Raw genomic sequence first — 26,316 nt, forward strand, 5'->3', positions numbered from 1 at the left:
TGGGTGCCCACCTTGGGTGCCACATTACTGTCACAAGGACCCCAAGAAGACCTCAGAACAGAGCCCCTCCTCGTGGTGCTGGCACGCTGTCCCCAGTGTCCCCTGCACAATGTCCTGATGATCCCAATGCAGAACATCCAGGTAGGGTCCTCCATGGTCCCAGCAGCGTCCCCATGGTCCCAGCACAGGGTCCCCACGTTGCTGGCACGATGTCCCCGTAGTTCCAGCACAGTGTTCTCACATCCCTGCTTTTCTCTCCCTTTTTTGGGACGACCTGGGGACATCTCACCCCACACCAATCAGAACCATGGGGACACCAACTTGATGGCTGCCGACAAGTTTGGGTGCCCAGGCCAGCTCTGTAACTTGAGACACCTATTTTTGTCCCCAAGTGGCTATTTCTGTCCCCAGACCACAGGGCTGGCAGCAGGGGGATGGCACGTTTCCCTCTGCACCCCATCTTCTGTGGGTGTCATCGCGTTGGGGGGCTATGTGTGACGAAGCCACATGGGTGCAATGACCTTTTCTTGCTGGGACACCTGTTTTGTCCCCCAGATTTGGGGACAACCCCAGTGACATATGGGGGACATCGTGGGGTGGCTCAGAGGCTATCAAGAGCCACTTCACGGCGTCCCTCGGCAGTCCGGCATCCCTGCAGGTACCGTGGGCAAGGGGCTCGGGTGGGAGAGCCGAGGGGAGCGGAGCCATGAACAGCAGCGCGGCCTCTTTAAGAGCAGCGCGGCCCCTTTAAGAGCAGCGCGGTCCCTTTAAGGCCGCAGCCACTCTTCCCCCGCGTGCGCTCCGGCTGTGCCTGCCACCCTCTGATTGGCTGCGCGGCGGGTGAGAGTTGCATCTCTTCCTCCGCATCTTGCGCGTCCGCCGAAAAAAGGAGTCCCGGCCGTTCGCCCCGTTGCGCAGCGGGCGGAGGGATCCGCGGGGCGGTGCTTCGGCCGGGATCACCTTGGCGGCGCGGTAGGGAGGCGTGCAGAGCGGCGGCCGGGCTCGTAGAGGACGCGTCCGGGGCACGGCGGCGGGAGCGGCACCAGGAGGTAACGGCGGCCTCCGGCTCCGCACAGGGAGGGCGTTGAAAGAGGGCGGCGAGCGGGTAGCCGAGGCCGCCGTCATCATCGTCGTCGCCGGACCCGGCGTTCAAGCGGGAGTGTTAAGCTGAGGGCAGGGCGCTCAGACGCCGAGGGGCGCTGAGGGGAGGGGCGGCTCCACGCGGTTGGGGTAACGGCGGCGTTGGCGGAGGGATGGAGGGATGGAGGGGGGGGCTATGTGGGTAGGTGGGTGTGTGGGTGCCCTCAGCGCTCCGCCCGCCCGGGCTGAGTCAGCCGTCGGCGCCGCGGCCACGTGCTGGGCCCCGCTCGGCTCTTCCCGAGGCTCCCGGCTCTCCCAGCCCCGGCTCCCGTTCGTCCCCGCGTGGCCGCCCGCCCCCAACCTCCGCCCCGCTGCGGGCTGCGTGGATGGGGTTGTTGGTGGCGGACGACGGCCGCCCGTCGGGGCGGCGAAGCGGCGTACGGAGCCCGCTTCGTGCCGCCCCGGGAAGGCACGGCTCTCCTCGGGGAGCGGGTGGGCGCGCAGGGCCGGGTTCGGGCATCCTCCTGCCCCGGGGACGGCACCGGGGCACGCGCAGGCAGCGGGCGGGAGTTTGTAACTGGAGAACCCAACGCCGGGCCGAAACCGCCGCCGTCAGCACGCGGCTGTGCGCTCTGCCCGCTCCCGGAGCAGCGCTCGGGCGGTTCGAGTCGCGGAGGAACGGCCGCGAACCTCGCCGTGCCCCGGGGGCCGAGCGCCGCCACCACGTGCCGCGCCTGGTGCGGGGGGGGGAGGTGGGAGGTGGGCGGCGCCGCGCTGTGCGGGTCGGCACGTACGGCACGGGCTGCCGCGCGGGGCTGATGGGGCGCGGAGACACGGTCGCTGCCGTTGCGCAGCGAAGCTGCGTGTCCTGCGGTGCCGGCACAGCCCGCTGCGTGCTGCAGCTGTACGCGACGAGTCTGTCGTCTGCGCTTCTTTCAATTAAAGAGGCTTCGCTTAAGCCCGCTCCGTGCCCTCGTCCTTTAGGAAGGGCAGACGCGGCACGGCAACGCGTAGCGAAGATGCCCAAAGCTCATCCTCCGCCTTCTGGCTCAGCGGCACATCCCGGCCGGCCCCACGAGGGCTGCCTGCCTTTGGGAGGCCATCTTGCAGTTGCATAAGGCTGCGGCGCAACCTCCCGCGGTACGAATCATCCTCCCCTCCCTGCCGGGGACCCGCCGTGTCGGCGGCGTGCTGTGCTGTGCGCCCGGCTGCGGGGCTGCCCGGCTGTGTGGGGGATGGCGGTGAGGCTGTGCCTCCGTCCTGCCCCGGGGCACGGCTGGGATGCCGCAGCCGGGGGTTCCGTAACTCACTGAGTCACCCGCCGCTCAGCCCGGCCCGCTGCCCGCCAACGGTCCTGCCTTTCTGGAATGTTCAGCGGCCGGGGAGGCATCGGCCATTTTGAGTGTGCCCTGCCTGAAACGGGGTGATACCTTCAGGGATTTAAGAGTTACGCCCCGAGAAAGGAAAGCAGCTTTGTGCGGGGAATCAGGCTTTGCGAGGTATTACTTCCACCCCACCCCCATCCTAGCTCAGCTCAGGGTGCCTTCAGGTGTTCCTGAGAAGATGATTTAAAAGACAAAAAGTGGGAAATGCCAGACGTTCCTCTTAGGGTTATAAAACCGCCCCTTTGAGCATCGGTCCTTGCAAATGGCACACAGGAGGAAGCATGGGAACGTGGGGCTCCCTGCAGCCCAGCAGATGGTGGCTGGGATTTCTTTATTCTGGTGCTGTTTCTTCTGTCCCCTCGGGGAAGGTCACTACATGGCTGCAAATCTCGGGATTCTGACTGCAAGCAGTTTAACTCTCCTCCCTTCTTAGACAATTGCAAAGCCTTTGGGGCTTGAAAATCACACTTACAAATGACTTGAGTGGGTGGGGAGTTTCCTCAAGGAGGAAGCTGCCTCCAAAGCGGGGAGGGTGAGCTCCAGTATGAGTCGAGTGCTCATCTCCCCCCGGCCCTGTCCCCCACAGCCACACGGGCTCTTTTTGCTGCTGTTTGCAGAGGCAGATTTCCTGGCAGAGGCCTTTTGTACTGTCCAGCAGGTGCTCCAGGATGCACCAGCAGATGTTAGAGGGCTGAAACACCGTGTTCAGGTCTGAGCAGCGGGCATCCCCGTAATAAAACGCCTTTGTTGAGGCTTTTATGTGGGCAGGCTTTCTTGTACTGACTGAAGTGAATCAGCAGCTTCTGGCAGGGCTGAGGTGAAGGACGCCTGCCAGGACAAATTATGGTTTCTGCTGGCCCGTCTTTGCGCTCCATTTCGCGCGTCGATGAGGTGATGGTGACTCAGGGCTGCCTGCGAGAGGATCTGCACGTAGGAGGGGGGAGCGGCTGCCGGGGGACCTCCATGCTCACGCTGCTCCCTTCTGCTCAGCCCAGCTTTAGAGGAGCTGCTGGTTTATTAATGCCCTGTGCAGCTGGAGGTGCAGTGTGGGGAAAAAAGGGTGAGCTTTGTTCTCGTGCCAGATGGAGTGCGTCCCTGCATGGCTCAGTGTGCTGATGGTGTACTGAGGGTGAGCAGCCCCCTCCCCGGGGGAGCAATGCACTCAAGGTTATGGCAGCAGCATGTGAAGGAGCTGAGCCTTGCACAGGCACAAAGTCCCATCTCACCTGGGTGTAAATGCAGAAGGAAGGTGTACAGGAAAGAGAGGACAGGCAGGTTTTAATTGCGTTGCTGCTCGAGGACAGAATTCCCAGTGGGCTGTCCTCCCATTGCAGCGCACACCTCTGGGTTTCACTTCAGCTTCCTCATGGGGTTGGGACCTTCCCCGCTGTTCTGGGGATGCTTCTGTCTCATGGAGGCAAAAACTGCTGGTCTTATGCCCCGTGGAGGCTGTGGGGGAATGTGTGCTGTTTTCATTTGGAAGATGGCTCCTGAGGACATTCAAGGATTCTTCTGTCTTATTTGCATCGTCTGCCCTGGTGCTGTGTTCAATCGACTCAAGACTGATTATCTGTGCGGGCTTAAAGGCTGGGTTAAGCCTAGGTGCACTTGGTGTGCTGAGGTGTGTCCCCGTGTGCATCACGCCAGCAGCCGGCCGCCTGGTTCCCCGGGCTGCTGGCAGAGATGGGCTGATTTTGGGCAGGGAGCGGGCAGCACGCTGCCTGTGCACTGAAGCGCTTGAATTTTGTTGCGTTGTGTAGCTGCAGGGGAAGACTGGCAATGAAGAGAAGCTATGAAGGGAACTTCTGCATAGAAGGCAGGTGAGCTTTGGGTGGCATCCATGGGGAATGACATTTAAATAGAAGTGTGTCTTGCCTGTACCTAAGACTCTCAAGTAGGAACATAACGATAGTCTGACCCAGTAGCAGCTTTCTTGTTACCTCCATATTCATCACGTGGGTGTGTTGGTGTCTCTGCATGGTGAACGAGCAGGGGCGATCCTTAAACCTGGCACCATTTTCTTCTCTTGCAGACACCGAACATCAGTAACCATGTCAAAGCACCACGATGCAGGGACCGCTTTCATCCAGACCCAGCAGCTGCACGCTGCCATGGCTGACACCTTTCTGGAGCACATGTGCCGCCTGGACATTGACTCCGAGCCAACCATTGCCAGAAACACCGGCATCATCTGCACCATCGGTACGTGGCTCCCAGAGCCCAGGCAACTGTGGCTCACATGAGGCTGTGGGTGCTTGTGTTGGTGAAACTTGTTGTGGGAATGTGGGATGGCTTCAGCCTTTATCTGTTGTGAGGGCTGTGCCTGTCTGTTGAAACTTGACTTTCCCATGCCTGCCCACCCAGTTTTATTGCTTGCAGTAAATCTAGTGATGTCTGAACTGGTTGGGTTCAAACGAGCTCCCAAAGTCAAGTTAAGACAAAGGAGCTGCTTTTGTGTTGAACGGTCTGTATCCACTGTGCATCACTTATCCCCTCCACATGAAACAGCCTGACATTTGTGGGTTGTCTCATTATTATATTATCAAGTTAATATTCAAGCTGGTTTCCTCCTTTTAGGCCCAGCCTCCCGCTCTGTGGATAAGCTGAAGGAAATGATTAAATCTGGAATGAACGTTGCCCGCCTCAACTTCTCGCATGGCACCCACGAGGTAAGGGTGGGGATGGGGCTGACACTGCCCTGAACTTGTGACTGCTGATCCCTTCCTTCCTTCCTGCAAGAGGAGACCAAGGGAAATCCAGCTTACTCCAGAGGAGCTGTAGTAGTGTAGGAAGACAAAACTTGATGCTTGTGGGAAGTGTGCCAGCTGTAAATACCAAGACTGCTGATAACATTTCAGTGCTTTCTGGAAGCAGTTGTTTCCACACCCTTCTCTGCACCTGCCTCTACCTGGAAGCCAGGTAGCTGATACACGAGTTCCTTCACTTCTTCCCCACCCTCATGGGGAAGTGAACTCACATCTGCTTTACAAGACTGCTGCTTCTGAGTTACTTGTGCATCTCTGCAGGAGTACACAACTATCAGTTGGTCTCCCTGCTTCACTGCTGGAGGCTTTGGAAACAGTGAATAACCTTGTCTCAAAAGATAAGTTACTTGGAGTAATTACTGTGTGCATTTGAAAGAATTGAGCTTCTGGATTTGCCTGGCTAGCCAGCTGCTCAGGTTATGTTCCTGGTAGTCATGAGGCGAGCAGTTCCTCGCTTATGAAGGGCAATAAACGTCTAAGAGTAAGGTCAGAAGAAATCAACACTGCTTCTGGTGGACGAGCCCTTTTTGATATAAATAGATGAGATCCTCAGCAATGCTGCAGGAACAGATGATCCCGTTCCGGGTTGCGCAGAATGCCGCCCTCAGCACTCAGACTGAGTTCTTACGCTGGCTGCCCTCCAGCTTTTAAAATGTCAAACTGTAACCAAATGACAGTTGTCTGTGCCTTTAATTAGTGAACTGTGAGCTCTGAGGTGCATAACAGCTTGACCTCTCACCCTCACGGCCTTTAAAGGCCACAGGGCACTGCAGAAATCGAAAGGTCTGGTGTTTAGCTGTGCACAGCCGTTGGACCATGACTGTATTAGCCTGTGGTAGCAGCAGTGTGCGTGCTGCAGCTAACCAAGATTCAAATGTAAAGGGCTGTATGGACTGACTTCACCCCTCAGTGGTCATGTGCTGCTACCAGCCGGGAGGCTCAGCAAGGAGTTGGTGGCCAGGCTTGAGCTTTCTTAGCTGTCTTAGCACAGTGCTGTGGTTGGTGTGCTTGTTAGCTGAGGTGAAGGAACAGGGTATGTGGCTTGGCTTGGGGAGAACTGGAGCCCAATTGCATATTTGGTTTAGATGGAGGTTAGGTGACAGCGGTTGGTCCTGCTGCAGTCTCCTGCCCGGTTTGACTGCCAGCTGTAACTAGGCAAATCTGAATTCCCTTCTTGTTCCTCAAGCACTCTGTTGTCCACTACAGTTGCCTGCGGTTTTCATGTGCAGTGCACGTTTCAGTTCCAGTGTTCATCCTAAAACACCTAACAGGGCTTGAGTTAGCAACTGCAACCAGATTCTAGGCCTTGAAGCTCTCTCATGGAGGAAGTCTCCTTCAGCCCCTGTCAGCATTTCTGTCACGTACGTAATTCTCAAGGAAGTCAGACTCCCCAGGAGCTGCTCATTGATCTGTATCAAGTAATAAAACGTCCCATGTGACTGGGAGCAGACAGGCCCCATGACTCTGCTCAGACATGTTTCCTCTCAGTCACAGCTGTGGTGTGTGGAAGGGCCAGGTGCCTCCTCAGACTCCACTTGTGCTTTTGATCAGCAAACTTAATTTTTTGTGCTCTTAAGAGTTAACTGCGATGTATTTCTGGCTGAGGGCGTGCACACCAACCTGAGCACAGCTTGCTGCAGCTGCATCCTCCTGATCCCAAGGCAGGTGATGTGAGGACAGCCAGGTGATCCAGGCTGCATGCTGTCAGCCCGTGCCACAGGGAGGGGAAAGGGCATTTCTTATCTTCCGGAGTCTGCCAAGTATTGCATAACTCTGTCAAGCTTATCTCTAGTGTTGTTTAAACTAGATAGCAACCTGACTTGATTATTGTCTGAAGCTTGTTTGAGATGATTGGGATGGGAATTTCCCTGTGAAACTGTCCTGACATTGACAGTACTAACAAAATGCTCTTGTACATGTGGAAGGGTTTTGGAGCGTGGTGTGCAGTGACAGAGCCTTGAACTTAGAATCATAGAATCATAGAATTACTCAGGTTGGAAAAGACCTTGAAAATCATCAAGTCCAACTGCAGCCCAACCAGTAGCCGATCTCTTAAAAAACAAACAAACAAACAAAAAAAAAACCACCACAACAAACCTCTGCTAAATCATATCCCTGAGTACCACATCCAAACGGCTCTTAAACACATCAGGGATGGCGATTCAACCACCTCCTTGGGGAGCTCATTCCAGTCCCTAACCATGTGTATCCCATTCCAGTCCCTAACCATGTGTATCCCATTCCAGTCCCTAACCATGTGTATCCCATTCCAGTCCCTAACCACCCTTTCTGTAAAGAAGTTCTTCCTAATATCCAACCTGAACTTGCCCTGGCGCAACTTGAGGCCATTTCCCCTCGTCCTGTCACTTGTCACTAGTGAGAAGAGACCTGCCCCACTCTCACTGTAAGAACCTTTCAGGTACTGGCAGACGGCAATAAGGTCTCCCCTCAGCCTCCTCTTCCTCAGACTAAACAGCCCCAGCTTCCTTAGTCTCTCGTCGTAGGGCTGATTCTCCAAGCCCTTCACGAGCCTCGTTGCCCTTCCCTGGACCTGCTCCAGTACCTCCATGTCCTTCTTGTGCTGAGGTGCCCAAAGCTGTACACAGGACTTGAGGTGAGGCCTCACCAATGCTGAGTACAGGGGCAAGATGACTTCCTTAGTCCTGCTCACCACAACATTCCTGATACAAGCCAGGATGCTATTGGCCCTCTTGGCCACCTGTGCACACTGCTGGCTCATATTCAGCCAACTGTCCATCAGCACACCATGGTCCCTTTCCATCTGGGAGCTTTCCAGCCACACCTCCCCAAGCCTGTAGGGTTGCCTGGGGTTGTTGTGACCAAAATGCAGGACCCAACACTTGGCCCTGTTGAAACTCATTCCATTAACCTTGGCCCATTGATCAAGTCTATCCAGGTCCCTCTGTAGTGCCCTTCTCCCCTCAGGCAGATCAACACTCCCTCCCAGCTTGGTGTTGTCTGCGAACTTACTGAGGGTGCACTCAATCCTCTCATCCAAATCATCAGTGAAGATGTTAAACAGAAGTGGCCCAAGCACCGAGCCCTGGGGTACGCCACTTGTGACCGAACTTCTGGCTGTGGTTGCTTTAGCTCTCAAAATAAAATGCAGATACATAAAGGGACAATATCCTCTGAGTAAACCCCTTATCCCTAGGGGAGATTTCAGCCAGAGTTGAGAGTGTCCACCCATATGCCTGACAGCAGAGTCCTTGGTTCAGTTGTGTCTGTGGGACTGATAGTGGGGGTCGAAAGGCTCTGGGGCAGTGGGGCACCTTCACTTTCATGCTCTGAGGGGAGGAGGACAGCAGCTGTGTACAACTGTCACTTATCTGTGATGTTTCCTTGGTGTGTCAGTCCTCCAGCTGATGTTTTGTTAAACTCGAGTAGTGTTTGGGTTATGTAGCATGAGCACTGGAGTAGAAGTGGGCAAAAGTTTCCCTCTCTTTTCCTTTCCAGTATCATGAGGGCACAATTAAGAATGTGCGAGAGGCTACAGAGAGCTTTGCCTCTGACCCCATCACCTACAGACCTGTGGCTATTGCACTGGACACCAAGGGACCTGAAATCCGAACTGGACTCATCAAAGGAGTAAGTTGCTCTTTTTATATTTACCCCACCTTTTCCAGTGCCTCAGACTAAATACTGTCGTTCCCATCGCCTGCCTTATCCAGACAAGGATTATCTTACAGGAACAAAATAATTGTGTGCAGTGTCTGGCATTTGTACTAAAGAGCCTGCACAAACTGCTGCAAGCTGGGAGGCAGCTGGATGCTTGGGTTGGTTTTTTCCCCCATGTTTTTTTCTGAAATACTTGTTTTGATGCGCAGAGTGGCACAGCAGAGGTGGAGCTGAAGAAGGGCTCAGCTCTCAAAGTGACCCTGGACAATGCTTTCATGGAGAACTGCGATGAGAATGTGCTGTGGGTGGACTACAAGAACATCATCAAAGTTGTAGAAGTGGGCAGCAAAATCTATGTGGATGATGGTCTCATTTCCCTGCTGGTTAAGGAGAAAGGTGTGTAGCAGCCCACATAGGATTTGCTAGCTCTGCCTGTTTGTTCTTCCCTTAGAATCTTTGTGATCTCCCCTCCAGAATGGTTCTTTAAGTTCTGCATTGAAGAAATGAGCACTGAGATCTAAGACTTAATCCTGCTATGAGTTGTTAAACTTAAAAAGAAGTTGCTCAGCTTGGGGTAATTGAGCTGGTGTTTGCTAGTCATCCAAAACCCACTCTTACAGATGAATATCTGGGGGGTGTGCTTATGCCTATTTAACTATGCTAATTCATACTTCCTACTGAGAGTTGAGCAAATTTTACATGAAACCCTGTGTTTTGTGGTTAGAAACTGAACCAGCTTTACTGGTCGTTCAAGGGAAAGTTTATTTCCCCATTGTTTCCTTCATGGTGGTTCAAAAATCTGCCCAATCCTGGAGGTATCTCCTGTAACCCCAGAGCGTGCAGATGAGGAGTTTGGATATTATGGGATGCCCACGTGCAGAAATGCAGCCTGCTGGTTCTTAGAGGGAGGCAGCTCCAGTCTCCTGCATGGAGGAGGGAAAAGAGGCATCTTTCCCAAAAGCAGCACAGTGGGTTTATGCTGTTCTGCCATGGGTATGTTTCAACTCACATGTATTGGGAGTCCAAGGAGAGCAGTGTTGTGCTTCTGTTGTGATTGCTGTAATCACTGTTGTTCTTGGGCAGCTTTGACAGGATGGGGTGTGGGAACTGGTGATGGGGAGCTCGTGTTGCTGTGCTCTTACTGTGGGAATGCATCTGTTTCAGGAAAGGACTTCCTTATGACTGAGGTTGAGAATGGTGGCATGCTTGGCAGTAAGAAGGGAGTGAACCTTCCTGGTGCTGCGGTTGACCTGCCTGCAGTCTCAGAGAAGGACATTCAGGACCTGAAATTTGGTGTGGAGCAGAATGTGGACATGGTGTTCGCTTCCTTCATCCGCAAAGCTGCTGATGTCCATGCTGTCAGGAACGTGCTAGGGGAAAAGGGAAAGCACATCAAGATTATCAGCAAGATTGAGAATCACGAGGGTGTGCGCAGGTGAGCTTTGCATGAGTGGCGCTGCGAGTCCTTCACTCTGTAGCAGCAGAAGGACCCAGTCCTTTCACACTGCAGCTCCTCAGGAATCTACATCACTTGCTGTAGTACATGCGAGTTCAGATGTCAGTGCTCTGGATGTGAACTGGTGAGCTAGTGCATGGAGTCACCAAATCTGTGACAGACTGTTAGACTGAAATGTCTCAGTCTGAAATGAACTCTTGTTCCTCTTAATCTGTTTATATGTAGCTTAGGAAACTGTCCTATGGCATGACCTTGTTTTCCTTCCTCCTCTTGTGGTATTACAGAGTACCAAAATAGCACCTGGAAGGTCAGTGTGCTGATAGGATATCTGTGAATCAGGCTCTACAGTGATGCTTCCTTTCAGAAAAGGATGGGGGCAGAGCAAAGGGCCACCCTCATAACACAGGGGATAACAAATCTCTCTTGTCAGGTTTGATGAGATCATGGAGGCCAGTGATGGCATTATGGTGGCCCGTGGTGACCTGGGTATTGAGATCCCTGCTGAAAAAGTCTTCCTTGCACAGAAGATGATGATTGGGCGCTGCAACAGGGCTGGCAAACCCATCATTTGTGCCACTCAGGTGCGTAGAACACAAAGCTGGCCTGTATAACTGCTGGGTGTTTGTGGCTCTGGCAGGGTGTGAGTGTCAGCAGCTGTCCTTGCAGCTGTGGAGATTCTGGGGGCAGGTCCTTGATGGCATTTGGTAGCAGGTGAGAAGCAAAAGTCAAGAGGTGTTGCAGTGGCTGAACAACTCATCTTCAGGCAATTCAGGGATTTGGGATCTTCCCCATTAAGGTTTGACTGCTGAAGGCTCTACCCCTTAAAACCTTGTACCACATGAGCCTTTTGAGCTGTGACCAAACAAATTTGGGGGAAAAATAACTTGCACTTTGTATCACAGAGCAGCACATCTGTGCCTTACAGAAGGACTGTTGAGGCACTGTGTCCCAGGTCTTTTGAAAGTTGCACTCATGCTGCTGCTTTAGAAGGAACTGAAAAAACAATACGATCTTACTGTGGGAGCTGCAAGTGAGGGGAGGAAGCTGATACTCTGCAGCTTTAGTACAGATCACAAGCAGGCGTTCCTCAGGCACTGGCAGGGCTTTCTACTTGCTCTGGGCACAGGCTGTGGAGGTGTGTGCTTCCAGTAGGGTAGTGCAGACTGGTTCTAGGCAGTCATCAGGTGAGATTCTGGATGTACCAGCCATGTGTTCCCAACCAGAACAGCGTGTTAGTAGCAACCTCAGAAAGGGACAGAAGCATACGCTGCAATAAATCTGAGTTGGGTTCCTGGGACCAAGCTCTGGTGTCAAGAAGTTGATTTGAAAAGTGAGAGTACAGTATCCATGGTGTAGTCAAATCCCTTCAAAAAAGGAGTAAATGTAGAGTGGGAAGAAATTGTGTTGTCTTCTTTTTGCTTTATTTCAGAGCTTGTTAGGGAGCAGGCCCCTCTTGGCTCTGTAGCTATGGGAGAATGTCTTGGCACCAGTGAGTCTCTCTTTACTGCTGGAAGTCAGATTGTATCCTGACTTGTACTTTACATGTGTATTGAGGTGCCTTAGTGAAAAAACAGCCCCTTCCTGCTATAGCCTGACTCTTTTGGACTCGTTTCTCTGCAGATGTTAGAAAGCATGATCAAGAAACCTCGCCCAACCCGTGCTGAGGGCAGTGATGTTGCCAATGCAGTTCTGGATGGAGCAGACTGCATCATGCTGTCTGGGGAGACCGCCAAGGGAGACTACCCGCTGGAGGCTGTGCGCATGCAGCACGCTGTGAGTATCCATCCTGATGCAGGTGGCAGTGCTCTGCCTCCCATCTGGGCCCACACCTGAAGATGTAAATGCCTGGTACTAGGTGGCAGCACCTAGTGGCATAAAGCAGCAGTTCTTTGGTTCATGTTTCCACCATGGGATTTGCTTTACCTAAAGTGGCCCTGAGGGCCTGGAACCTTGCATTGAATGTTGCATGCTGCTGTCAGGTGGAGCTGAGAGCTGCCTTACAGTGCGCAGAGATCTAAAACTTCAATTGAACCACATTCATTTTGATTTAAGGCCAAGATAATGGCTTTTTGGCTGTTACCTTGGTATGGATTTCTTTGAATGCCTTGTGCGTTTCAGTGTTTTAAATGCCTTAAACTTGCCCAAGGTCAGGAAGCTGCTTGTTAAGCAGTGTTTGTCTAGATAACAAAGTGTTAGCTGACTCCTCCGGGTTGAGGGAGGGGGGAAACATTGGTACAGGGTGGGGAGAAGGTTTGAGGTGTTGCATCCAGCAGCTGATGCATTTGGTGGTGGCAATGTTTGTTGCACGAATGCTGACAGCACCACGTTTTTACATGCCTGAACTGCCAGAAAGTTGTGCTCTGCTCAAGATAACCCAGCTTGTGTTTCAGTTCATCAAAAATCCTGATGCCAGGCATCTTGAAGTACTGGCTTTCCCCACTTGTGAGGGTTGTGAGTCGTGATAATTTTACCTGCAGTTCAGGTGATATGGACTAGCACTTAGCTAGAGTTTCTGTTTGCAGTGAATTTTCTAACATCTTTTATCTGGTCAGTATGGAGTGGTGTTTTCTCACATAGGAAATAAAACATGACTTTAACTACTGTGCAGTGGCTGCTGGCTTACAAGCTGAGTTGGAACTGTGGACTCAAAAAGTTGTTCCTTAGTCTTTCAGCCCTACACTGAGGCCTAAATCTGCCTACCGAGATTTGGAAACTTACTGCCACGAATGCTGTAATTCTGGCCTGAAAGCTTAATTAGATATGGCACAACCTGTCTGAGTTTGTGGCTCTGTACCCCCTGTGTGTGCAGGGAACTTCCTGCAGGGCTGGGGATAATGGTGCAAACTGGAAGTTTTTACCTACTCTGCAGTGGAGCAAATCCTTATGTACCTTGTTAAATGACCCAGGCAGCAAGGTCATCAGCAGCACCGAGAATGAGCAGGGCACACACCCTTTGCACCACTGAAATGCTTTAACCCCTCACTCCTAGAGTTTTGCTGGGTTGCTGTGGGGTTTCACAAAGCAATTGCTTTCCAGTGAGCTTTGCAGCAATGGGCTTTCTGTTTCCTGATTGGCATCTCTGCAGCAAAAAAAGTGCTTGGAGTTTGGCAGCGAGTTTCCAAGTGTTGCGCAGGCTGTTTCCTATTTCTTGGAGTGGGCTTCCTTCCACTTCCAGCTGATGATCTGCAGTTGTCAAATGCTGACGTGGCCCTCCTGTCTAACAGGACAGTGGTGTGCATGGCTCTTCCAGTTCCTTTCCTCTCCCACCCTGCAGTCTCTACCTGCATGCCAACTGCAAATACTAACTGTTTCCATGCAAGTAAAGCCAGCTGCGATGTGCAGTGAGGCATTGCTGTGCCCTTCTGAAGCCATTGTCAGAGCAGGCACTTGGGCACACACATGCTGAGCAGTGTGGAGGTAGCCTTCCCACTAAACTCAGGTTCACTCTGCATATAGTGTGCAAAGCTACCTGCCTTTGGCCTGGGTGATGAAAGTGTGTTGCCTGCCTGCCAATGCCTACAGTGTTTTCAGGCAGAGATGCATACTCCCATATTCCATTTGACCTGACAGTGTGAAGCCAGCAAAACCAAAACCAAGTGCTTTAGGACTGGGAGCTTGTGTTCCTGTCTGTCACGTGTCCTCTTATATTTAGACATAAGACACTTAACTACTTTGGCTTAAACTGGTATATGTGGAAGAGGGATAATTCCTACATCATGAAAAATAATCCATTAGCACCAGAGTAGCAAAGTTTTTATTGGAAAAGGGATCCAAGTGGAAAGCTTCCATGACAGTGGCACTACAATCTTTGCTTTAACATCAGCTTGTTGTGCATTGTGTGGCAGCTGTTCAAATTTGTGAGTAAGTGTCCTTGAGAAGATCAACCTTTGCATGCTTGTCTAGTCTCTGCAAGCCTTCTTTATCGGGTTGTCAAGGACAAGTGCAGCTTTCTGAGATGGGAATTGACGAATAAATTGTGGAGCTTGTTGTACAGGCTAAGGCTGTGACCAGGAGCCCCTTTAATCGTGCACCTCTGGCCTGTCTGAGCCTGGTGTAACTTCCTCGCTTTACGTGGTGAGACAGCCCTGTAAGGAAGGCTTGCTTCTGCTTGTTCCCCTGTTACTGAAAGAGAAGCTGGTACAGCACTCGGAGGTGAAACTTCTTTGGCTCTTAGTTGAACTGGGTGAAGCCAGGAAGGGAACACGCCTTCTCTTTCCAGGGAAGAACTACCCAGAAGTGAAATGAGCAGCCACAAGAAAGTGCGGTCTGAGGGGTTCACTCGTAATCCCTGAAAAGCAAACTGCGTTTGGTTGCTCTGAGAGGAGTCCAAAATACAGCAAGAGTGCTGCCATTAAAACACCTACCAGCTGGATGGTGTGGGGCAGCCAGTGCAGCTGTGCTGTGACATGCAGTATCGCACCTGAGAGCCAAAGAGTGTTTCACAGCCTGACCTTTAATATCCTCTTGCATGCATTACTTTGACAGTTAAGGAAATTAACGTGATCTCATGTTGCTCTGGTCTACCTTTCCTTTTTTTCTTTACTCATTTCTTCTCTGCCCTTCTTCCTCGGGCCTGCAGATTGCTCGCGAGGCTGAGGCCGCAATGTTCCATCGCCAGCTGTTTGAAGAAATCTTACGCCACAATGTACACCACAGGGAGCCTGCTGAAGCCATGGCAGCAGGCGCGGTGGAGGCCTCCTTTAAATGCTTAGCAGCAGCTCTGATAGTTATGACAGAGTCCGGCAGGTAGGGCTCAGAGAGGGGAGAGATTTAGGCTGCGTAAGGTAACTGATGCTCGTTCCCAGCATGCGGGTTAGATATGTGCTGCGTGTCAGTCACTGCGTGAGTGAGACCACGCTTAACATTGCAGGCGTTCAGCAAGCAGCATGCAGCTCTGGGCCCCAGGTAGGTAGGAGCAGAGCAAGAGTGCCTGGCAGTTGGGCATGCATGGCAATTGAGTGTGGGCTCAGCAGGGTGAGGTGCCACCAAGTGGGGAGAAAAACTTGGAGGATCAAATTGCTTGTTCGTTAAGGTGGTGCTGAAGCCAATTTTGGCTCTTTGGCAACTCTTCTGAAAGCCAGACGCTGGCAGCAGCTGTGTGACACCTCTGTGACAGCACCTCACCCTACCCTGTGCTGAGTGACTGACGTGAGTGTTGTCTTCCCGAATGCACGTTGCTCTTGTAGATTGCCCGTGAGGCGGAGGCCGCCATCTTTCACAGGCAGCTGTTTGAGGAGCTGCGTCGCCTGACCTCCCTGAACTGCGATCCCACGGAGGCCGCTGCTGTTGGCGCTGTGGAAGCGTCCTTCAAGTGCTGCAGCGGGGCCATTATTGTCCTCACCAAGTCTGGAAGGTAGGAGGTCACAGGCTCCCTCGGGTCATGCCGGCTCCGTGACCAAGTTGGGGGAAGGAGACCCGCACAGAGTGCCTTGAAATAAAGCTGAAGCAGCGGAGCCCAGGTTCTGGCAGCAGCGATTCCTTGGGAGGTGGCAGACATCTGCACATAATGCTGCACTGGGTTTCCAAGCCTGCCAGCGTGGCGTCAGCACCAGGCCCTGCCTCTTCCTGTTCTGCACAGCACCTCTGCCAGCAGCGCTGGCTGGAAGAGTGGAGGGGAAAAGTAAACTGCTGCAGCTTCCAACTTCTTAGCAAGAAGTCCTCAAGTTAGCAGTAGAGTTAGAAGTTCAGCAGATGCAGGATCTTTTCCTTTCAATCAAGGCTTTGTCCTCTTGAAGGAGCTGTAGTTTGGCTGCTACCCTGCTGAACCTTTTGGGCACCAAGCCAGCTCCCCTAAGCACAAGAAGGGTGAAGAGAGAATGCTTAACCAGAATTGTCAGGCAGGAGGACTGGATGCGTTGCAAGTTCTCACAAGCTTCCCAAAGCCTGCCTGTGAGTAGTCGTGAAGAAGCAGGCATCCAGCTTCCTGTGCTGCCAGGTGCGCTCAGCACCGTGGCTGCAGGTGAGGCAGTGATGCAGACCGAAGCTCTGTAGGGAAGGATTTCTGACCAGCCATGCTGATAACACCCCTCTTCCTGTTGAGTGGGAGCGAAGCGCAGGGCTACAGCCTGGTTGTGAGCAGCTTTTCCATCTAGAGGAGCCACGCTCAGAGCGTGTTGGACCATAAGTCTCAAACTGCTTTCTGGAAGAGAAGCTGAGTATCTTACATGGAGCTGGCAACTGAGTTAGTGCTGCAGCGGAAACATGAGCGTGTGCATGCTGGGCATGGCCTGCCTCAAGAACCCTTCAGTGAACCCTTAACCTGAACTTACAGCTTAGAACGATTTGAAGCAGCCACTTTGTGCAGAGATGAGGAACAACCGTATGAGCAGTGAGTTCTGGATACCCTTCTAAAGTTTCTTTGTGAAAGGTTCCAGTCTTACACTTGACCTTTTTGGAAAGATTTGAACTCTGGTATTTGAATATTTTTAGCTGTGGATTCTGTTACAGCCGTGGAGTACCTGTGTCTGTTAGAGCTGCTGCATGGGGAGGATTGTCTGAGAGCTGGCATGTGTGGACTGGGGGCTTTTGAACCAGGTTCTTGCTGAGCTTGGCTCCAGAAAACAAGGTTTGCAAAAGCTAGTGAGGCTGTTGGCATGTGTGTCAGAACACTGGAGCTGTAAATGGCATGGCTGTGCAGCTTCTATTTGGTTTGTTGGCTTCTACAAGCAGAGCCCAGGGGAGGGGAGGTTGTATTTGCCACCCAGCGTGTGCTGCCTGCTGTATGGCGGCACCGGAGTCTTTGGTCACTGTGTGTGGGTGGCAGCCTCCTTCAGAGCAGCCCAGTGCTCCCTGCGCTCAGACCAGGTGAAGATGCTTCAGTGCTGCTTCCAGCAGTGCATCTGCTTCTGGGGATGGCTGGGATGAGCATGTGGGATTAAATGTTGGCTGCTGCTCTGGAACTGAAACCCATTGGTGGGCTGTGGTCAGACCACCCATTTATGGGGGTGACTGTCTTTCCCTGGCCAGGATTCTGCCCTCTGGAAGCATCTTCCTCAGTGCTGCTGCCACAGCCTTGTTCCACCTCATGAAGTGGGGGTTGACGAGAACAGCGGAAACTTGCAGGTTCCCTGCTGAGATGCCAGGGAGAGTTTGCAGAGGACAGAATAAATGGCAGCTAGCCACCTTCACATAGCAACAGAGACAAGTAAATGCTTGTGTTTGGGGCCAAGGCACGCAGATGGCACTCTTGAAATGTGGGGGTGTGGCAGTCTTCCCCCCACCCCCCCAAGACCGGGTAGGGTCTGTTGCCTTCTGGTGTTGCTCAGCCCCATTGCTAAATGGAGGAATGAGTGTTGAGCTCTGCTGGTAGAACTCGGCTCTTGCAAAATGTTGTGCCAGCATCCTCTGGTCCCAGCCTGGCACACTGAGAAGTGGCAGAGCCTTGTTCTGCAGGCAGGGCCCCCCCTCTGGTTGTGCCTGCGCTGCAGTGCCATGCCTCACGCTGTGTCTGCTGCCCTCCTTGCAGGTCTGCACACCTGGTGTCCCGGTACCGCCCACGGGCTCCTATCATCGCTGTCACCCGCAATGACCGAACAGCGCGCCAGGCACACCTGTACCGCGGCATCTTCCCCGTGCTGTGCAAGGAGCCGGCCCACGATGCCTGGGCGGAGGATGTGGATCTCCGTGTGAACTTGGGCATGAATGTTGGTGAGTGCCGCGTTCCTGCCCTGCTCTGGGGGCCGCTGGGGCTGCAGTAGGACGTGCAGCACAGCGTTAGTGCGGCTGTTGGGATGTGGGGAGCACGGTTGCATAAGTGCACTGCATCTAATGGGGAAATGGGACGGTGGTTTCGTCACAGCAGCCTTGAAATAGCTGCCTGCAGGAAACCAGGTTTGCTTCAATAAGCAAGAGAAGGGGGGTGTGGGGAGACCCAGCTGCTGATGCTTTTTCTTTCCCCAGGCAAAGCCCGTGGATTCTTCAAGACTGGGGACCTGGTGATCGTGCTGACGGGCTGGCGCCCTGGCTCCGGATACACCAACACCATGCGGGTGGTGCCCGTGCCATGAGCTGCCGGCACCCCCACCTCTTCACCCCCACGCTCCTTCCCCATGCATTAGGCCAGCAGTCGCTTGTGATATTCTCCTTGTCCCTAGCGTGGATTTAGGTTGCTCAACACCACCGAGTGCAGCAGCGGGGGAAGAGACCTTCAATCACTCAGAATACTTGAAGTGTGTAGTTGTTCCCAGCCCTCTCTCCCTGTAGTTAGCCATGGCAGAGCGGGGCCCTGTGCTCCCCACGTTCCCTTAGCTTAGTGCTGCCCGCAGGGTGTAGCTGTGCCTCTCCTTCCCCTCCCGTGGGGCAGGAGTTGGTGCTTGTGCTGAACGGTTCTGCTGCTGCAGCTCCCCCAGGTTGGTGCCGTCTGTCCGGCGGGGTTCTGGGTTACACTCCAAAGGTGCTGCTCCTTGTTCCCTGCGTGCAGCTGGAGGCCTGCAGGGTGCTGGGGTGCGGGATGGGTGGGGGACGCGCTTCATCTCCATGCAGCCACCTGTCCTTACGTGGTGTCTGTCTTGTCACCTTTCCTCGGTGTTCCTTCTGTCTGGGCACCCTTTTGGCTCCGATGGGTGTATCGGGTTGTGGAGCGCCACTGTGCACGTCAATAAAGAGCTGAGCACCCCCTGCACGCGGCTTCGTGCGTTGTTGCTGCGGGATCGTGGGGTCGCGTGTCGCGATGGGGCGGGGAGGGACCGCGGCTGAGCTGAACCCGAAAGGAGGCGCGGGCCCTTTAAGGGGCGGGGCGAATTCCAGGGGGCGGGGCCACGGCGGGGCCTCCACCTATCCGAGCGGAGGGCGGTCCGCTGGTCTGAAGGGACCGAGCTCAGCGGCGCCGCAGGGGCGCCAATGGGAACGCGGGGCGGGGGCGGGGCTAGGCGGCGGGCGGCCAATGAGAAGGCGGTGTGGCGCCGCGAGGCATGACGGCGCCGGGCAGCGCGGGGCCGCCGGACAGGTAGGGGCTGCGGGTCGGGACGCGGGTTCGGGACCCGCGGCAGGAGCGGGGCGGAGGCGTGGGGCCGGGGCCGCTCTCCGGGGCCGGGGTGGGGGGGGAGGGCGGCCCTCGGCCCGTCCCGGGCGGCGTCGGGCCGCGAGGCGTGCGCGGAAGGTCACGGCGCTGCTCTTTGCGGCCCGGAGCGGATCCCCGCGTCCTCGAGGCGCCGGGCGGGAAGCCCCGGCCGAGCGCGGCTCCTTTCCGTCCGCTCGGCGCTGCCCTCGGGCGGGTCGGAGCTCACGGGCCGCCCCCGCAGCGCCGCGCCGATGCACGAGCGGGCCGCCCCCCCGAGGAGCCCCCAGCCCATGCCGGGCCGCGACAGCCTGCAGGCGGCACCCAGGGAGCGCAGCGCGGAGGCCCCGGACGGCAGGTGAGTGCCGGCTGCATTGGCCCGGCCCGGCCCGGCGAGCCGACCCCGCGCTGAGCCGCGCCTTGCTCTGCCCGCAGCATCGAGGCCCTGAAGGAGGAGGACATCAAGAAGTGCCAGAGGGAAGCGGTGAGTCGCTGCGCGGCTCGAATCCGGGAGCGCCGGGAGTGCGGAGCTCTGCGCTGCGTTCTGCGCTGCGTTCTGCGCTGCGTTCTGCGCTGCGTTCTGCGCTGCGTTCTGCGCTGGCCGCGGGGACTGCAAACAGAACTTAGTGTTGGTTGTGAGCGCATCCCGCTGCTCCCCGTAGAGCCCGTGCGGTTCTTTGCGCTGTGCCCGAGGTGGAGCTTTTCTCCTCACCTCCAGCCCAAAGCGATCTGGGAATGGAAAGGAGCCGCGGGCAGCTCTCCCCGTCGGGTTTGGTGCTTTGAGAACGGCGTGGGGAGCTCCCGGCTGGCACAGCTGTGTCCCCGCACAGCAGCACCCCGGGGCTCAGGGCTGCCCGGGCAGACCTGGACCAACCCTGCTGCGTGTGCTCAGAGCGCGGATGTGCAGGCACTGTGCCACCAAACCTCTCCAGCTGGCATCATGACGCAGGAGATCAGCCCCATAATCCAAAGCCACGCTGAGCGGGTGGACATCTGGAGCGTGTCCTGCTCCTGCAGCGAGGAGAGCACTTGGGTACAGCAGAAGCCAGCATCCAGGTGCACTGTGTGCCTGCAGCTGTGGGGCAGCGGGTTCTCAGGGCTGCCCCACTTTGGCTCGGCAGGGAGCAGCTCCTTGTCCTGGAGCAGATATATTTAGCAAAATATTTTGCCGATTATTCAGAGGCATCTGGGAGGGCTGTGAGCACCAGGCAGGCTGCCAGGGAGCCGGGCGCTTCTCCTGGTGTGTTGGGGCTGAGGGCAGCTCGGTGCCCCCAGAGCACTGGGGTGACGGGGGGGAGGGGGGTCTGGGCCGTCCCCAGGTGATGCTGATCCTGATCCTCTTTGAGCCGCACTGATCCAGTGGCAAGGTGCGTGGCGCAGGGGTGACCTTGGTGCAGGGCTGTGCTGCATTTCTCCCTGCCCGCTGTCTCCCTCGGGTCTTTGCCTGGATTGCAACTGTGCCGCGAGCGCTGGCGGAGGGGCAGGGGGCAAAAACCCGCCTGCGCAGCCTGAGTGGATTTAGTGCAAGTCACCCAGCTGCTGCCACGCTTTGAACCGAAATCGAGTGTTATTGGAGCGCCTGGAGGTGCTCACTGCTGCCGAGCTGCCCATTGCTCTTGCCGCCGTGCAGCGAGGAGGGACCACAACACAGACTGCCATGGCACGGCGCGACAGGCACAAAGCAAGTGTGGCACTGATCTGCGGGGCAGGAGGGAGGAACATCCATCAGCAGCATCACGGCTGTGGAGAGCGAGCCTCCCTCGGCAGCTCTTTAGGCAGCTTGTAGCTGTCGTTGGGAATGTTTGTGGGACTGTCCTGAGCCGCGCAGAGCTGGGTCTGGTGTCCTCTCCCCAGGGCTCCTATCTCCTCCTCCTCCTCACTGTTTTGCTTTGCTGTGTTGCAGACTGCCAGCAAGTACAACTCCCAGTACCACAAGCTGTTCAAGGACATCCCGACGGAGGAGAGTGTGCTGAAAGGTGGGTGGTGCGGCGCGGTGCGGGGCAGGAGCTGTGGGGCTGCCGTGCTCTGACAGCGCTCTGCTCCACAGTCTGCTCCTGCGCGCTGCAGAGGGACATCCTCATCCAGGGGCGGCTTTACATCTCCCCCAACTGGCTCTGCTTCTACGCCAACCTCTTCGGGAAGGACATTAAGGTAATGTGCCCAGCGCAGCCCTCCCCGTGTCCACTGCCTCATCCCAAAGAACTTCACTGCAGCACACCTCTCCCTCCCCGTGAGCCACTGATGTTCCCTTCAGTGCTTTGCACTGAGTTTGGCTGTGCCTCTTTCTCTGGTGACCTGCAGGCTCTGCCTGGGAGAGCCAAGTACTGCTTTGGTGCAGAATTCCCCAGGCAGAACCTGGCGTGAAGAGATCTGAAAGGTTCTAGAGGATTCTGGAGGGGCTGTGAATCAATTTTGGCATTTCTGCCTGATTTACGCTGATGTTCCTCACTGATGTTGTGGCTGACGGGGATCTTTGAGGGAAGCGACTTCCTTTCAAGCTGGGCTGCGGAACTACATTATTTATGTCGGCAGCTTGAACCAAATCTATCTGCAGAGGCACAGCGCATTGCTCTCCAGGCTGAGCGCGTTGCAGCTCTGCAGATTGCATCCTGCCTGGTTTTTAACCGCGGCCCTGCTTGCAGGAGCTCTCGCAGTGAGCTTTTGGGACATGCTGTGTTTGTGTTGGACGGTGGTTTCCCCGCGTCCTCGCTGTTTTGGTCAGGCAGGAACCGACTCCAAGCTGAGATTAACGCTGGGGGGTTGCCATGACCTTTAATGAAAACAAAGCAGTCTCTGGGAAGCGCCAGCTCCCCACGTAACTCACCGTGTCCCCGCCTTCCCAAAGTGATCGTGCGCCCCGCGTGCTTCGCCTGCAGGTTGTGATCCCGGTGGTGTCCGTGCAGCTCATCAAGAAGCATAAGACAGCGCGGCTGCTGCCCAACGGGCTGGCCATCACCACCACTGCCAGCAGGAAGGTACTGCGCTGTCGGGGCCTTCCGTCCTGCTGGGCTGCTGAGGAACCGAGTGCAGCTCTGTGCTGGCGGCCGGCCAGGGCAAACACGGAGTTCTGCTTTTGTTTCTGTATTTCACTTTGTTTCTGTCCGAAGCAAACACTGATTGAAACTCGGCTGAGCTCAGCCAATCCCTGCCAGGCTCCGATAAACCTTTAAACTTCTTACAGCCGAGGAGGGAAGAGGGTTCGGGTCACAATTAGGCTGGCACAGAACTCAGTTAATGGGCTGAGTGTGAGCTGTGGCTGAGCTCTTAACATGCGCTGCTTGTTGCCTGCTGAAATGTGCTGACATAGCCCTGCTGGGTGCCCTGCGCCCGCTCCTGGCAGCACTCCGTGGTGGCACCGTGGCACAGCATGGGCTCGGGGCCGCTCAGCCCAGCTGCCGCTTTGCAGCCCTTCTGCACTGCCGAGGTGATGTGAGCTGCTGTTTCTGGGATCCTTCTGGTCAGTCCGGGTGCCGCTCAGAGCCACGGGGAGCAAAACTGGCCCTGAAAAAGTCTGCCCCAAGCTTGAGCAGGCTGCAAAAATAGAGCTGGGGAGCTGAGCGGGGAGGTGGTGCGGGGAGGGCAGGGGGACGTGGCTCACACTGGGCAGATTTGAGGGCAGGATGTCCCTGCCTGCCCTGCAGATGGGGAACTGGCACTTAAAAACTCCCGGGCACATCAGTCTGTTTTCTGGTCTGTGGGAGGTATTCAGCTCAGGGCGGAGGGTAACCCCTCCCATTATCCCCTCCATTGCCTCCCATTGCCCCCTCTCTCTCTTGCAGTACATCTTCGTGTCGCTGATCTCCCGTGACAGCGTGTATGACGTGCTGCGGAGGGTCTGCACACACCTGCAGGTAACGTTGCGCGTGGCTCCCATCCCGCTCTGCCTGTTTTCCATCCCAGCATCCCGCTGGCTGTTTCTTGCTTTGGACACGCTGTTGAACATCACAGGGTCAGTCCTGCCCTCAGCGTCCCAGCAGGACGTGACCTGTCCCTGGGGTGTCACGCAATGTCCTGTCCCCATGACCTGTTCTGGGTCACAGATGAGTGGGGCAGAGCCCTCGGAGTTCCTGTGCTCGCCCTCACAGGGTGTGGAGAGGCAGTGTTTATAATCTGGTGGCTATTCCTGTTCCACCACTACGCGCGCTGCTTGCTTTTCCCCAGATCTCCTTACCCACACGGGGGCAAAAATGCCACAAAGTAAAAATGTAAATTAAATAGCCTGATATGGAGAGGAAACCATGGCTCCTTGGGCTGGGTGCCAGGAGCAATCCTTCTGCCTTTGAAGCACATGGAAAGCAGTGCTGGAGCTGCTACCACCTGCTCCAGTATTCCTGTTTTCCTTCTCCACGGTTCATCTCTGTGTTCTGTAGGGTTTTTGGGGAAGTGGAAAGCATCCCTGTCAGCTCACAGAATTGTTTGAGTCAGAAGGAACCCTTAAATCTGTCAGTGCAACCCCCTGCAGTGAACAAGGACAACCCATTCTTCCATCAGGTGCTCAGAGGGCCCCCCGGCATGACCTGGGTGTCTGCAGGAATGGGGCAACTCTGCCTCTCTGAGCACCCTATGCCAGGTTGTGAGCATTAAAGCACCTCCTTTGCATAACAGCACGCTGGTTGAAAACCTCAGAATCTAATTCTGTAACTCCCGTTGGAGTGAGGGAAGATGATCTAATCCTGTCTTGTTCTCCCTCCAGGTTTCAAGTAAGAAGAGCCTGAGCCTGAAGGAGCTGACGGAGGAGCCCGATGCCGTGTCCCTGGTAAGGGTCAGGGTGCTCTGGGGGCTGAGGGCTCTGTCTCGATGCTTTAAAAGCAAAGGCCAAAATGTGGGAGGTGTGCAGCCGGTGCGGCACTGCCGGGCGCTCCCTGTGGCTCGCTGATGGACACACAGCTTCTGACCAGTGTGCAAAGCGCCTCTCTGCTCCCACTGCAGCCCCCTGATCTGATGCAGTTTGCAGTTGCCAGCACTGATAATACGCTGGGCATGCGACTGGATCAGCAAAAGAATGGGACAAAGGCCCACTTGTTCTGTCGTGGCTGATGTTCAAGGAGCTGCTGCAGCTGGTGCTGGTCTTGGTGCGTGGCTCTGGGGGTGCTCACAGTATCACTGAGCCACTGTGGGGCTGTGCTGCCGTAGGGTTAGGGGGTCTGGGCTGTCAGCATTGGACTCCTGTGTGCTGTCCAGGGCAGTGACCCACAGGATAGGCCGTGTGAGCTCTGCGTGACTCTCCTGCTAAAACACGTGCAAGGAGGGCGCTTCTTTGTGGCTCAGGGGCTGCCTGGGGGTGTTTGGTGGCTCCGCTCACCCAGGGATCCCCACAGGAGGTGATTGTCCCTGAGGGCAAGTGGAGGAAGGTGTCCCCTGCCTCGCTGTCCCTGTCCCTGCCCGATGCTGACTACCAGTGCATCCACCGGACCTCTGTCAGCAGCCTCAGTGCCAAGGAGAGCTTCACCTCTGAGGAGCCCCTGGCCTCAGGTGAGGGCTGTGCTTGTGTGGGGATGCTGGGCAGGAGGAGCTGGGCATTAGGAGCTGCCCATGCTGACTCCTCTCACCTTGCAGAAAGTGCAATAAACACAGAGGAGGAGCTGGAGGCAGAGCAGGGCTGCGTGGCGGAGCTGAGACCCTCCGACTACCAGCTCCTCAAGATCTTCATCGTGCTGTAAGTGTGCTGGGGGAGGTGGGATGGGGATGTGGGGTGCGTGTGAGCATTGTAACTGTTCCTCCCACCCAGGATCTGCCTGCTGGTCGTGTCCTCCTCCTACCTGGCGTTCCGCATCTTCCGCTTGGAGCAGCAGCTCTGCTCCCTCAACCGGGACTACCTCTCCCGCGGGCACAGGAGGTGAGGGACCATGCGGGCGGTGTGAGCCGGGGGATGTTTGGAGTCAGAGCGGCTTTCCCCAGCTGCTCACTCCACTCTTCCACAGGTGACCGTCACTCCAGCACAGGACGAGGACCAGGCAGTAGCACTTTGTGTACAGAGCCAGAGGGGCTGGAGCCATCTTCCAGCTGAACCCTGTGACTTGCACGTGGCTCGGCGTCCCCTCGGCCGTAACATGGACCAGACTCCTCTCCTGCTCCCCATAGGGCCACCCGCTGGCTCATGGCCACGGCTGCCAACTCCCCGCCAACCCCTTTCCTCCCTGGCACACTGGGGGATGCTGGTTTGGGGGAGCACAAGCCTCCCTTTAAGAGTTGCTGCTAAAACTGGTTTGTACTCCAGATGAGGGCTGAGATGACCCGAGGCTCACTGTGGGCCCTGTGACACGTGGATGGGCCGCTTCTGCCCTGCGTGAAGCTGGGGCAGGTGCAGCTGCACCGCTCTCTTTGTCTCTCTCTGTGACCCCCTCCTCCACCCAGACGCCGCAGGTATGTGGGGCTGCCATGCTCCCCCGAGCCCCTCCATCCTGGAGCAAAGGGGCACACAAAGCACTTTAGGGTCCTCCACAACGGGCGTCCTTGCTGGGGACCGTGCCTGGGAATGGTGCTGGACCAAGGCTTCATTAGCCCTGCTTGCCTCGTTAAGATGTCCCAAAAGGCCTGGCTGAGGGCAGCCATGGTCACGTGTCCGTACGTGTATCAGTCACGGTGTGGAGCCATTAGTTGGAGCCCTTCCCTTCAGCTCACACGTCGGTGCTGCGGCGTGCTGGACAGACAGGGGACACCTGTGCGATTTCTCTGTTGTATTTTTCCTGTTTTTCGGGAACTAAAAGTGCTGATGGGGCCAAATCCCTGAGCCCTGGGGAAGAGCTGGCTGCCCGGCTCGAGGCTGTGAACTATTTTAAATGATAATAAATGGTGATTTTTCTAGCAGTGCCGTGAGCATCCTGGTGTTGATGCCGGGGTTGCAGAGGGATGCTCGGACGCTCGGTGCTGCCGTGTGCCTGGCTGTGTCCCCTGGGTGCACAGAGTGAGGACGTGGCTACGTGAGGCCCATCCTGGCTTAGTGCTGGGGTGGTCCCGGCTGTCCCTGTGCCGTGGGATGGTGGTGTCCCTTTGGGA

The 26,316-nt window shown here is 55.7% G+C and overlaps 2 protein-coding genes across 8 annotated transcripts; both read left to right on the forward strand.

Annotated features, from left to right (window-relative positions):
* The first annotated feature begins 870 nt into the window (after positions 1-870).
* On the forward strand, positions 871-18,945 carry PKM (pyruvate kinase M1/2). 5 transcript variants are annotated; one of them, XM_072345160.1, is made up of 12 exons: positions 1,034-1,230; positions 4,226-4,285; positions 4,498-4,667; positions 5,043-5,134; positions 8,708-8,839; positions 9,079-9,265; positions 10,034-10,304; positions 10,756-10,906; positions 11,946-12,098; positions 14,905-15,071; positions 17,791-17,972; positions 18,225-18,945. In XM_072345160.1, the coding sequence occupies exons 2-12, from the start codon at positions 4,245-4,247 to the stop codon at positions 18,329-18,331; spliced, it is 1,653 nt and encodes a 550-aa protein (XP_072201261.1). In that variant the 5' UTR covers positions 1,034-1,230; positions 4,226-4,244; the 3' UTR covers positions 18,332-18,945. The 5 variants fall into 5 exon arrangements, with proteins under 5 accessions (XP_072201263.1, XP_072201264.1, XP_072201261.1 ...); XM_072345159.1 differs by lacking the exon at positions 1,034-1,230 and adding an exon at positions 1,866-2,220; XM_072345162.1 differs by lacking the exon at positions 4,226-4,285 and having other exon boundaries at positions 871-1,049.
* A 187-nt stretch (positions 18,946-19,132) lies between these two features.
* Positions 19,133-26,128, forward strand: GRAMD2A (GRAM domain containing 2A). 3 transcript variants are annotated; one of them, XM_072345995.1, is made up of 12 exons: positions 19,133-19,269; positions 19,565-19,678; positions 19,756-19,804; positions 21,224-21,296; positions 21,368-21,471; positions 22,197-22,295; positions 23,100-23,171; positions 24,014-24,076; positions 24,639-24,792; positions 24,877-24,976; positions 25,049-25,156; positions 25,242-26,128. In XM_072345995.1, exons 1-12 carry the CDS (start codon positions 19,235-19,237, stop codon positions 25,243-25,245), a joined length of 975 nt encoding a protein of 324 aa, XP_072202096.1. In that variant the 5' UTR covers positions 19,133-19,234; the 3' UTR covers positions 25,246-26,128. The 3 variants fall into 3 exon arrangements, with proteins under 3 accessions (XP_072202096.1, XP_072202095.1, XP_072202098.1); XM_072345994.1 differs by having other exon boundaries at positions 24,639-24,976; positions 25,242-26,126; XM_072345997.1 differs by lacking the exon at positions 25,242-26,128 and having other exon boundaries at positions 25,049-25,160.
* The last annotated feature ends 188 nt before the right edge of the window (positions 26,129-26,316 follow it).

Source organism: Excalfactoria chinensis, chromosome 10 (assembly GCF_039878825.1).
Source record: "Excalfactoria chinensis isolate bCotChi1 chromosome 10, bCotChi1.hap2, whole genome shotgun sequence".
Taxonomy (NCBI): domain Eukaryota; kingdom Metazoa; phylum Chordata; class Aves; order Galliformes; family Phasianidae; genus Excalfactoria; species Excalfactoria chinensis.